This window comes from Blennius ocellaris (assembly GCF_963422515.1).
Source record: "Blennius ocellaris genome assembly, contig: SCAFFOLD_66, whole genome shotgun sequence".
Classification (NCBI taxonomy): domain Eukaryota; kingdom Metazoa; phylum Chordata; class Actinopteri; order Blenniiformes; family Blenniidae; genus Blennius; species Blennius ocellaris.
The window spans coordinates 65,481-77,500 of NW_027662066.1; the positions used below are offsets into that span (position 1 = coordinate 65,481).

General features: G+C 54.7%; 1 protein-coding gene across 1 annotated transcript in view; it reads right to left on the reverse strand.

Annotated features, from left to right (window-relative positions):
- Positions 1–12,020, reverse strand: part of plxnb3 (plexin B3) — a 68,901-nt gene that overhangs the window by 17,322 nt on the left and 39,559 nt on the right. The window contains 13 exon segments of the mRNA XM_080521812.1: positions 2,631–2,782; positions 2,859–3,028; positions 3,172–3,262; positions 3,499–3,605; positions 3,984–4,110; positions 4,200–4,308; positions 4,412–4,520; positions 4,629–4,788; positions 4,868–5,000; positions 6,154–6,254; positions 6,337–6,465; positions 10,072–10,251; positions 11,865–12,020. The exon segment at positions 11,865–12,020 is cut by the window's right edge and continues 57 nt beyond it. Coding sequence (XP_080377938.1) covers positions 2,631–2,782; positions 2,859–3,028; positions 3,172–3,262; positions 3,499–3,605; positions 3,984–4,110; positions 4,200–4,308; positions 4,412–4,520; positions 4,629–4,788; positions 4,868–5,000; positions 6,154–6,254; positions 6,337–6,465; positions 10,072–10,251; positions 11,865–12,020 — 1,724 coding nt within the window.

Consider the following 12,020-nt stretch of genomic DNA (forward strand, 5'->3'; position numbering starts at 1 on the left):
ACAGGTGGGTCACAGGTGGGTGACAGGTGGGTGACAGGTGAGTGACAGGTGAGAGACAGGTGGGTCACAGGTGGGTGACAGGTGAGTGACAGGTGAGTGACAGGTGGGTGACAGGTGAGTGACAGGTGGGTGACAGCTGAGTGACAGGTGGGTGACAGGTGAGTGACAGGTGGGTGACAGGTGAGAGACAGGTGGGTGACAGGTGAGTGACAGGTGGGTGATAGGTGAGTGACAGGTGGGTGACAGGTGAGTGACAGGTGGGTGACAGGTGGGTGACAGGTGAGTGACAGGTGGGTGACAGGTGGGTTACAGGTGGGTGACAGGTGGGTGACAGGTGGGTGACAGGTGAGTGACAGGTGGGTCACAGGTGGGTGACAGGTGGGTGACAGGTGAGTGACAGGTGAGAGACAGGTGGGTCACAGGTGGGTGACAGGTGAGTGACAGGTGAGTGACAGGTGGGTGACAGGTGAGTGACAGGTGGGTGACAGCTGAGTGACAGGTGGGTGACAGGTGAGTGACAGGTGGGTGACAGGTGAGAGACAGGTGGGTTACAGGTGGGTGACAGGTGGGTGACAGGTGAGTGACAGGTGGGTGACAGGTGAGTGACAGGTGGGTGACAGGTGAGAGACAGGTGGGTGACAGGTGAGTGACAGGTGGGTGATAGGTGAGTGACAGGTGGGTTACAGGTGGGTGACAGGTGGGTGACAGGTGAGAGACAGGTGAGAGACAGGTGAGAGACAGGTGAGAGACAGGTGGGTGACAGGTGAGAGACAGGTGAGAGACAGGTGGGTGACAGGTGAGTGACAGGTGGGTGACAGGTGGGTGACAGGTGGGTGACAGGTGAGAGACAGGTGGGTGACAGGTGGGTGACAGGTGAGAGACAGGTGAGAGACAGGTGGGTGACAGCTGAGTGACAGGTGAGTGACAGGTGGGTGACAGGTGGGTGACAGGTGGGTGACAGGTGAGAGACAGGTGAGAGACAGGTGGGTGGCAGGTGAGTGACAGGTGAGAGACAGGTGGGTGACAGGTGGGTGACAGGTGAGAGACAGGTGGGTGGCAGGTGAGTGACAGGTGAGAGACAGGTGGGTGACAGGTGGGTGACAGGTGGGTGACAGGTGGGTGACAGGTGGGTGACAGGTGAGAGACAGGTGGGTGACAGGTGAGTGACAGGTGAGAGACAGGTGGGTGACAGGTGAGTGACAGGTGGGTGACAGGTTAGTGACAGGTGAGAGACAGGTGGGTGACAGGTGAGTGACAGGTGGGTGATAGTTGGGTGATAGGTGAGTGACAGGTGGGTGACAGGTGAGTGACAGGTGGGTGACAGGTGAGTGACAGGTGGGTTACAGGTGGGTGACAGGTGGGTGACAGGTGAGTGACAGGTGGGTGACAGGTGAGTGACAGGTGGGTGACAGGTGAGAGACAGGTGGGTGACAGGTGAGTGACAGGTGGGTGATAGGTGAGTGACAGGTGGGTTACAGGTGGGTGACAGGTGGGTGACAGGTGAGAGACAGGTGAGAGACAGGTGGGTCACAGGTGGGTGACAGGTGAGTGACAGGTGAGTGACAGGTGGGTGACAGGTGGGTGACAGGTGGGTGACAGGTGAGTGACAGGTGGGTGACAGGTGGGTGACAGGTGGGTGACAGGTGAGAGACAGGTGGGTGACAGGTGGGTGACAGGTGAGTGACAGGTGGGTGACAGGTGGGTGACAGCTGAGTGACAGGTGGGTGACAGGTGAGTGACAGGTGGGTGACAGGTGGGTGACAGGTGAGTGACAGGTGGGTGACAGGTGAGTGACAGGTGGGTGACAGGTGGGTGACAGGTGAGTGACAGGTGAGTGACAGGTGGGTGACAGCTGAGTGACAGGTGAGTGACAGGTGGGTGACAGGTGGGTGACAGGTGGGTGACAGGTGGGTGACAGGTGAGAGACAGGTGAGAGACAGGTGGGTGACAGGTGAGAGACAGGTGAGAGACAGGTGGGTGACAGGTGAGTGACAGGTGGGTGACAGGTGGGTGACAGGTGGGTGACAGGTGAGAGACAGGTGAGAGACAGGTGGGTGACAGGTGAGAGACAGGTGGGTGACAGGTGGGTGACAGGTGAGAGACAGGTGGGTGACAGGTGGGTGACAGGTGGGTGACAGGTGAGAGACAGGTGGGTGACAGGTGGGTGACAGGTGAGAGACAGGTGAGAGACAGGTGGGTGACAGCTGAGTGACAGGTGAGTGACAGGTGGGTGACAGGTGGGTGACAGGTGGGTGACAGGTGGGTGACAGGTGAGAGACAGGTGAGAGACAGGTGGGTGACAGGTGAGAGACAGGTGAGAGACAGGTGGGTGACAGGTGAGTGACAGGTGGGTGACAGGTGGGTGACAGGTGGGTGACAGGTGAGAGACAGGTGAGAGACAGGTGGGTGACAGGTGAGAGACAGGTGGGTGACAGGTGGGTGACAGGTGAGAGACAGGTGGGTGACAGGTGGGTGACAGGTGGGTGACAGGTGAGAGACAGGTGGGTGACAGGTGGGTGACAGGTGAGAGACAGGTGAGAGACAGGTGGGTGACAGGTGGGTGACAGGTGAGTGACAGGTGAGTGACAGGTGAGTGACAGGTGGGTGACAGGTGAGTGACTAAAGCTCACCTGGTGGAGATCTCGTATCCGTCAGGTTGTGGTGGACACTGAACTCCTGCCACTGTGACTCCGCCCACCACATCCTGGTACCTCATGCCCAGGTTGGACCCGGTGATGGTCACCAGGACTCCGCCCTCCAGGGGGCCGGACACCGGCAGCACCTGCAGGGCGGAGTGGGTGGAGTCAGCGTTTCCATGGTGACTTGAGACAGACATAGTGGCGAGCAGGTGGACTCACCCGGGTGATCTGAGGGGGCGGGCACGTGTCAGCAGGGGCGTCAGAGCACGATTGGTTGTACCTGCAGCTGGGGGCGGGGCTTCCCGGACACCACACGCAGCCATACTCCTCAGGCACCGCCCTGCACTGCGAGCAATCTGATTGGCCGGCAGAGCAGTCGTACAGCTGCACTGTGTGTCACAGACGGAAAGACGTGACCGACGTGTTCGTGTGTGTGTGTGTGTGTGTGTGTGTGTGTGTGTGTGTGTGTGTGTGTGTGTGTGTGTGTGTGTGTGTGTGTGTGTGTGTGTGTGTGTGTGTGCGAGATGCTTACGGCTCAGTCCAGGTGAGGCGTCGACTCGCCACCGTCCGATCCGCAGGAAGACTGGCGCCCAGTACTGCAGCCGACTGACCGCGTACTGGAACTACACACACACACACACACACACACACACACACACACACACACACACACACACACACACACACACACACACACACACACACACACACACACACACACACACACACGGAGTGAGACGGTGTTATCACGTGTAGCAGTAGTACCCGTGTGTTTACTACCTGTGTGTGTGTGTGTGTGTGTGTGTGTGTGTGTGTGTGTGTGTGTGTGTGTGTGTGTGTGTGTGTGTGTGTGTGTTACCTTGTGCGGGCTGCAGGTGAAGGTGTGTGTGTTGTCGTGTGTTTTCTCTACACGAGCTGTCAAGTTGATTTGAATTCCTTCGATTTCCACAACACACATGTAGGGAGCTTCATCCTGGAGACACACACACACACACACACACACACACACACACACACACACACACACGGGGGGGGGGGGGGGGGGGGGGGGGGGGGGGGGGGGGGGGGGGGGGGGGAGGTTAGGGGGGGGGGGGGGGTTGTCAATCCAATCCACTTTATTTATAAAGCACATTCAACAACAAAGCGTCTCCAAAGTGCTGCACATAAAAACAATAAACTAAAACAATGCAAATGAGCTCCAACACTAAATAAGTATAAAACCATAAAATAAAAATAAAAAACACATAAAAAAACTACAAATAAGAATAAAACCATTTAAAAGAATAAATAGAAGTATAAAAAGGCTTAAAAAGCAATAAGACGTTGCGGCGTCACGACACTGACCCCCGTCCCCCGTATAGACGTCCAGGTTTCGACCCTGCAGCACCACGATGCTGCTCAGGCTCATGGGCACTAAGGCAGAACTCTGCAGGGCAAAGACGATGGGACAGGAGGGGGGGCCGGGGGAGTCCTGCAGGCACAGAGACCGGGGGAATTACAGACTGACAGAGAGAGAGAGAGAGAGAGAGAGAGAGAGAGACAGACAGGTCCATGTCTCACCCTCTGGTTGAGGACCATGTGTTGGGACAGACAGCTCTGGTTATGAGAGCAGAGTTGATCCAGAGGACACCAGTTGCACCTCCACACACTGCTGACACAGGCCAGACACCTGGAACACACACACACACACACACACACCATCAGCATCATCATCATCACCACCCTCATCTTCATCGTCAGTGTTTCTGTATTCATGTTCCCGGGCGTCTTACTGGGAGCTCCGGTTCAGGCGGCTCACGGCGACGCAGTCGTAGAACGTCATGTTTCCCGTGGTGACGGTCACATGACCGAACATCAGCGACACGGGCAGGATCATGTGATCTGCGGGGGGGGGGGGGAGGGGGGAGGAAACAGGAAACAGGAAGTAGGAGTCACACTGCGGATGGGGGATTCAGACGACTTGGTTTTTGAAAGGCGGCGTCCACCCACCACTTCCTGTCGGCATGTCGGGGAGCAGCTCCGGGCGCGGCGACTGGCATGTGATGCTTGTTCCCATGACGACCGCGGGCTGAGGTGGGAGGAGCCCAAAGACACAGGAGAGAGACTCCGCCTCCGTGAGGGCGGGGAGCTGGACGACTGACAGCGTTACCTTGGAGACAGACGGAGAGACGGCGTGAAGGCTGACGGTCTGACCAACACACACACTTCCTGTTCTGAGCCCCGCCCACCTGTGTCTGCTCGTGCTTGCTCTGATTGGCCGGCTGCAGGTTCTGCACAGTGACACACTGATTGGTCGGGTCGAAGCTCCAGAGCCAGTGGTTGGACAGCAGGTGGCGCCGACACTCGTGTTTCCGAGAACATCTGGAAGATAAACCCTCAAACTAAAACCTCCTCCAGTTAAATTACAGACTAACTCAATCAAGAATTTAAAACCGTAACTTTTATATTTGTCATTTTTCCAGAAAAATAATCTGAAGGTTTTTGTTTCATAGAGAATTTAATCAGAATCAAACTTCAATACTTCTTCAACATTTCAAGATTAAAATCCTGTTTGAACTCCGGTAGATAAAGATTCTGTCTGGAACTGATGTGGTCAACTAGTCAACTAGTCAACTAGTCTACTAGTCAACTAGTCAACTAGTCAACTAGTCAACTAGTCAACTAGTCTACTAGTCAACTAGTCAACTGGTCAACTAGCCTACTAGTCAACTAGTCAACTAGTCTACTAGTCAACTAGTCAACTGGTCAACTAGCCTACTAGTCTACTGGTCAACTGCTCTACTAGTCTACTAGTCAACTGGTCAACTAGCCTACTAGTCTACTGGTCAACTGGTCAACTGGTCAACTAGCCTACTAGTCAACTAGTCAACTAGTCTACTAGTCAACTAGTCAACTGGTCAACTAGCCTACTAGTCTACTGGTCAACTGCTCTACTAGTCTACTAATCTACTAGTCTATTGGTCTACTAGTCAACTGGTCTACTAGTCTACTAATCAACTGGTCAACTAGCCTACTAGTCAACTAGTCTATTAGTGAACTAGTCTATTGGTCAACTGGTGAAGGGTGGTGAAGAGGTGGTGTAGTGGTGGTGTAGGGTGGTGTAGGGTGGTGAAGCAGTGGTGCAGGGTGGTGTGGGGTGGTGTAGCAGTGGTGCAGGGTGGTGCAGGGTGGTGAAGGGTGGTGTGGGGTGGGGAAGGGTGGTGAAGGGTGGTGTAGGGTGGTGAAGCAGTGGTGCAGGGTGGTGTGGGGTGGTGCAGGGTGGTGCAGTGCAGGGTGGTGTGGGGTGGTGCAGGGTGGTGCAGGGAGGTGTAGGGTGGTGCAGGGTGGTGCAGGGAGGTGTAGGGTGGTGTAGGGTGGTGCAGGGAGGTGTAGGGTGGTGTAGCAGTGGTGTAGGGTGGTGCACGGTGGTGTAGGGTGGTGCAGGGTGGTGCAGGGAGGTGTAGGGTGGTGTAGCAGTGGTGTAGGGTGGTGCAGCGTGGTGTAGGGTGGTGCAGGGTGGTGTAGGGTGGTGTACCTGCCCTCCAGGACACACCAGCCACAGTACGGGTCTCGGGCCGACAGACAGGACCGACAGTCTTTGTGTGTCTGGCAGGACGAGACGGGGACCTTGGACAGCTGAGGGACAGGAAGCAGCTCAGGTCACTTCCTGTTTACATGGGAAGGTTTGTGTGTGTGTGTGTGTGTGTGTGTGTCTCACCCGGCTGCTGGTCAGAGTGTAAACATGCTGCTGGCTCTCGTCCAATAGGAGGTCGGCGCTGACGGCGCTGCCGGCGTCCACGCCCACACTGCCGTAGAGAACGCCGGACCGATCAGGACGCACCAACACCTGAAACAACAATAACAACAACAACAACAAGTCACACAGTCTGACTGAAATGATTCAATTAGATTTAGGATTTTATTTTATTCACATTTATTGATCCTGCTTCACTTCTGGTCCAGCCAGCAGGTGTGTGTGTGTGTGTGTGTGTGTGTGTGTGTGTGTGTGTGTGTGTGTGTGTGTGTGTGTGTGTGTGTCACATTTTAAGGCTGTTTTCTTTTCTATGAGGCCATCATGGTCATTTGACACCTGGCTCTAAATATTCCAGTGTGTTAAAATATCGTTATTAATTTAACAGCTGAAGAGAAAAGGTGCAGGAGGCGAGGAGCTGCAGTGACCAGCTGCCGCCAGCAGGAGGAGCTGCAGTGACCAGCTGCCGCCAGCAGGAGGAGCTGCAGTGACCAGCTGCCGCCAGCAGGAGGAGCTGCAGTGACCAGCTGCCGCCAGCAGGGGGAGCTGCAGTGACCAGCTGCCGCCAGCAGGAGGAGCTGCAGTGACCAGCTGCCGCCAGCAGGAGGAGCTGCAGTGACCAGCTGCCGCCAGCAGGGGGAGCTGCAGTGACCAGCTGCCGCCAGCAGGAGGAGCTGCAGTGACCTGCTGCCGCCAGCAGGAGGAGCTGCAGTGACCAGCTGCCGCCAGCAGGAGGAGCTGCAGTGACCAGCTGCCGCCAGCAGGAGGAGCTGCAGTGACCAGCTGCCGCCAGCAGGGGGAGCTGCAGTGACCAGCTGCCGCCAGCAGGGGGAGCTGCAGTGACCTGCTGCCGCCAGCAGGAGGAGCTGCAGTGACCAGCTGCCGCCAGCAGGAGGAGCTGCAGTGACCTGCTGCCGCCAGCAGGAGGAGCTGCAGTGACCAGCTGCCGCCAGCAGGAGGAGCTGCAGTGACCAGCTGCCGCCAGCAGGAGGAGCTGCAGTGACCAGCTGCCGCCAGCAGGAGGAGCTGCAGTGACCAGCTGCCGCCAGCAGGGGGAGCTGCAGTGACCTGCTGCCGCCAGCAGGAGGAGCTGCAGTGACCAGCTGCCGCCAGCAGGAGGAGCTGCAGTGACCTGCTGCCGCCAGCAGGAGGAGCTGCAGTGACCAGCTGCCGCCAGCAGGAGGAGCTGCAGTGACCAGCTGCCGCCAGCAGGAGGAGCTGCAGTGACCAGCTGCCGCCAGCAGGGGGAGCTGCAGTGACCAGCTGCCGCCAGCAGGGGGAGCTGCAGTGACCAGCTGCCGCCAGCAGGAGGAGCTGCAGTGACCAGCTGCCGCCAGCAGGGGGAGACGCTTCACCTCAGCTGAAGAGATGAAAGACTCCAACTACAAAGTTCTGGTTCACGTTCAGCTGCAGGCTCCGTATCCATGGCAACGGGGAGAGTAAAGGACCGCAGTAATGAGGTTCTCAGGATCCAGTTGGAGAAGTGGTTCTCCAAACCAGAACCCCAGAGAGCCTCAGTTAGTCCTCTGGATCTATTCCCCTGGTTCTACTCCTATAGGTCTATTCTTCTGGTTCTACTCCAATAGATCTATTCCCCTGGTTCTACTCCAATAGATCTATTCACCTGGTTCTACTCCTATAGATCTATTCCCCTGGTTCTACTCCTATAGATCTATTCCCCTGGTTCTACTCCTATAGGTCTATTCCCCTGGTTCTACTGCTCTGACCTCCAGGACTTTAACTTCATCTGGTTTAATACTGATTTGATCTCAATAAGCCAGTATTGATCGATCTGCTCAGGTTTCACTCTGAAGGTCCCCAGGTGCATCGTGGGTAAGACTTCAGTCCCCAGGTGCATCGTGGGTAAGATTTCAGTCCCCAGGTGCATCGTGGGTAAGACTTTAGTCCCCAGGTGCATCGTGGGTAAGACTTTAGTCCCCAGGTGCATCGTGGGTAAGACTTTAGTCCCCAGGTGCATCGTGGGTAAGACTCCAGTAGAACCTGGAACTTTTCTGTCGGATGATCAAATATTAACCAGCAGAATCAAAGCGGAGCGGCTTACCTCGCGGCCTGGAGGCACACACACACACACACACGCGCACGCGCACACGCACACGCACGCACACGCACGCACACACACACACACACACACACACACACACACACACACACACACACACACACACACACACACACACACACACACACACACACACACAGGACAGGAACTTTTCAACATGGGAACAGAATCTCTGCTAAAGTCTGAAACACACATTAGATCTTTAGGACCTTGACTGACGGACTGCTTTAACCAAGACCAGGACCGGGACCAGGACCGGGACCAGGACCAGGACCGGGACCAGGACCAGGACCAGGACAGAAGCAAACAAATTCCTTCAAGAATTGTAACGAAGAGAAAAGGAACATAAGGTAAAAACCTTATGTCCTAAATTTTTGTGTTAAATCTGGTCCTGCACACACACACACACACACACACACACACCCAAACACGCTCGGGGGGCATCTTGCTGGATCCTTACCCAGAATGCACCTGGGAGCCCGTTAGCCAACCAACAACAAAAGTCTGTGCGGTCCCATGTGACCGATCCCCGAAGAAAACATGTCCAGGCCCCCGAGCCACACACACACACACACACACACACACACACACACACACACACACACACACACACACACACACACACACACACACACACACACACTCAGTATCATTGTGTTGTGGAGCTGCAGGCTACAAGCTGCTCTGTTCCCTCAGTGTGTGTGTGTGTGTGTGTGTGTGTGTGTGTGTGTGTGTGTGTGTGTGTGTGTGTATGTGTGTGTGTGTGTGTGTGTGTGGGTGTGTGTGCGTGTGTGTCCTTTCCAGTTGGACCCAAACAGGAAAACAGCTGATTCCTGTGGCTAACCCTACCAGCTAATGCTAATGCTACCAGCGATGCTCCTCCTCTGAACGGACTGAAAACATCGGATCAACAGAAATAAATGTGAATTCAATGAGATTAAAATCCTCAAACAAAACAAGTTGAAGAGTCGTGAGGAGCTTTGATGTGACGCAGGACAAACAAATCAACAACACAAATACACAACGAGGCGAAACACAACGACAGCCGAGTGACAAGAAGAGACAACCTGAGGAAATATGACAAACACAACATGACTGCTGGGAGTGTGTGTCTGTGTGTGTCTGTGTGTGTGTGTGTGTGTGTGTGTGTGTGTGTGTGTGTGTGTGTGTGTGTGTGTGTGTGTGTGTGTGTCTGTGTGTGTGTCTGTGTGTGTGTGTGTCTGTGTGTGTGTGTGTGTCTGTGTGTGTGTCTGTGTGTGTGTCTGTGTGTGTGTGTGTCTGTGTGTGTGTGTGTCTGTGTGTGTGTGTGTGTCTGTGTGTGTGTCTGTGTGTGTGTGTGTCTGTGTGTGTGTGTCTGTGTGTGTGTCTGTGTGTGTGTGTGTCTGTGTGTGTGTGTGTGTGTGTGTGTGTGTCTGTGTGTGTGTGTGTGTGTGTGTCTGTGTGTGTGTGTGTCTGTGTGTGTGTGTGTGTGTGTGTGTGTGTCTGTGTGTGTGTGTGTCTGTGTGTGTGTGTGTGTGTGTCTGTGTGTGTGTGTGTGTGTGTGTCTGTGTGTGTGTGTGTGTGTGTGTGTGTGTGTGTCTGTGTGTGTGTGTGTGTGTGTGTGTGTGTGTGTGTGTGGTCACCTTATGTAAACGCCCCTCTTTGTCCCCCAGGAAGGCGATGGTGTGTCCCGCCTCGGTTGCTGTGGCGACGGCGGTCAGCTGGGTGGTGGAGGTGAAGGTGGGTGTGGCCGGGAGCGGCACAGCGCTGGCGATGGGGTTGGGGGTGTGTTCGCCTCCGCAGGGGTATTCAGAGAGGGAGTCCTGCAACACGCCGGCTTGTTTACTAAACAACACATTGTTTTGTTTACTAAACAACACGCCGGCTTGTTTACTAAACAACACATTGTTTTGTTTACTAAACAACACACTGGCTTGTTTACCAAACAACACGTTGGCTTGTTTACTAAACAACACACCGGCTTATTTACTAAACAACACGCCGGCTTATTTACTAAACAACACGCCGGCTTGTTTACTAAACAACACACCATTTTGTTTACGAAACAACACATTGTTTTGTTTACTAAACACATTGGCTTATTTACTAAACAACATATTGTTTTGTTTACTAAACAACACGCCGGCTTGTTTACTAAACAACACATTGTTTTGTTTACTAAACAACACACTGGCTTGTTTACCAAACAACACGTTGGCTTGTTTACTAAACAACACACCGGCTTATTTACTAAACAACACGCCGGCTTATTTACTAAACAACACGCCGGCTTGTTTACTAAACAACACACCATTTTGTTTACGAAACAACACATTGTTTTGTTTACTAAACACATTGGCTTATTTACTAAACAACATATTGTTTTGTTTACTAAACAACACGTCGGCTTGTTGACTAAACAACATGTTTACAGCCACCTTTAACACATGTACACTTTTCATCTCTGTGTTTGAGTGACAGCTGTCTGATGATCAGTCCAGCTGCTGAAGAGAACACTTTAATCCACACACACACACACACACACACACACACACACACACACACACACACACACACACACACACACACACACACACACACACACACACACACACACACACACACACACACACACACACACACACACACACACTGTATTGGGGTCAGCTGCTGAGCTGTGATGTCATCAGTTTTCCCGACTCGTTCTCGTCTCGGTTCTGCTGATTTTCACAAATTGGCACAAATTTAATTTGAGCTCTTGATTCCCAGAAAAGTTGCAACAGTGAAATTCTACATGAAAGACGAGCTCACAGATTAATTATCCACACAAACATGGAGCTTCAGAGGAGCTGCAGTAACTCTGAGACCACCGGGGGCGCTGCCATGGCAACAGGAACCACCGGGGGGGCGCTGCCATGGCAACAGGAACCACCGGGGGGAGCTGCCATGGCAACAGGAACCACCGGGGGCGCTGCCATGGCAACAGGAACCACCGGGGGCGCTGCCATGGCAACAGGAACCACCGGGGGAGCTGCCATGGCAACAGGAAACCACCGGGGGCGCTGCCATGGCAACAGGAACCACCGGGGGCGCTGCCATGGCAACAGGAACCACCGGGGGGAGCTGCCATGGCAACAGGAACCACCGGGGGGAGCTGCCATGGCAACAGGAACCACCGGGGGGAGCTGCCATGGCAACAGGAACCACCACAGGGAGCATTGCTATGGCAACAGGAACCACTGCAGGGAGCATTGCCATGGCAACAGGAACCACCACAGGGTGCTGCCATGGCAACAGGAACCACCGGGGGAGCTGCCATGGCAACAGGAACCATCGGGGGAGCTGCCATGGCAACAGGAACCACCGCTGGAAACCACGGTCTGAGGTCACGTTAGCGCTGTGCTGTCTGGTGTCACTCCTGCTGGCCGGCGCTCACCTTCGGTAGCTTGAGGCACTTCGAGGAAACGGCGTACTCGATGTAGGCCTCCTCCTGGCCGCCGAGGCCCCGCCCCCCCTCGGTGTAGCACACTTCCTGGGCCCTCAGCAGCATGGCGTCCAGCTCCGCCATGCCGTACACGCACAGCGCCGAGCG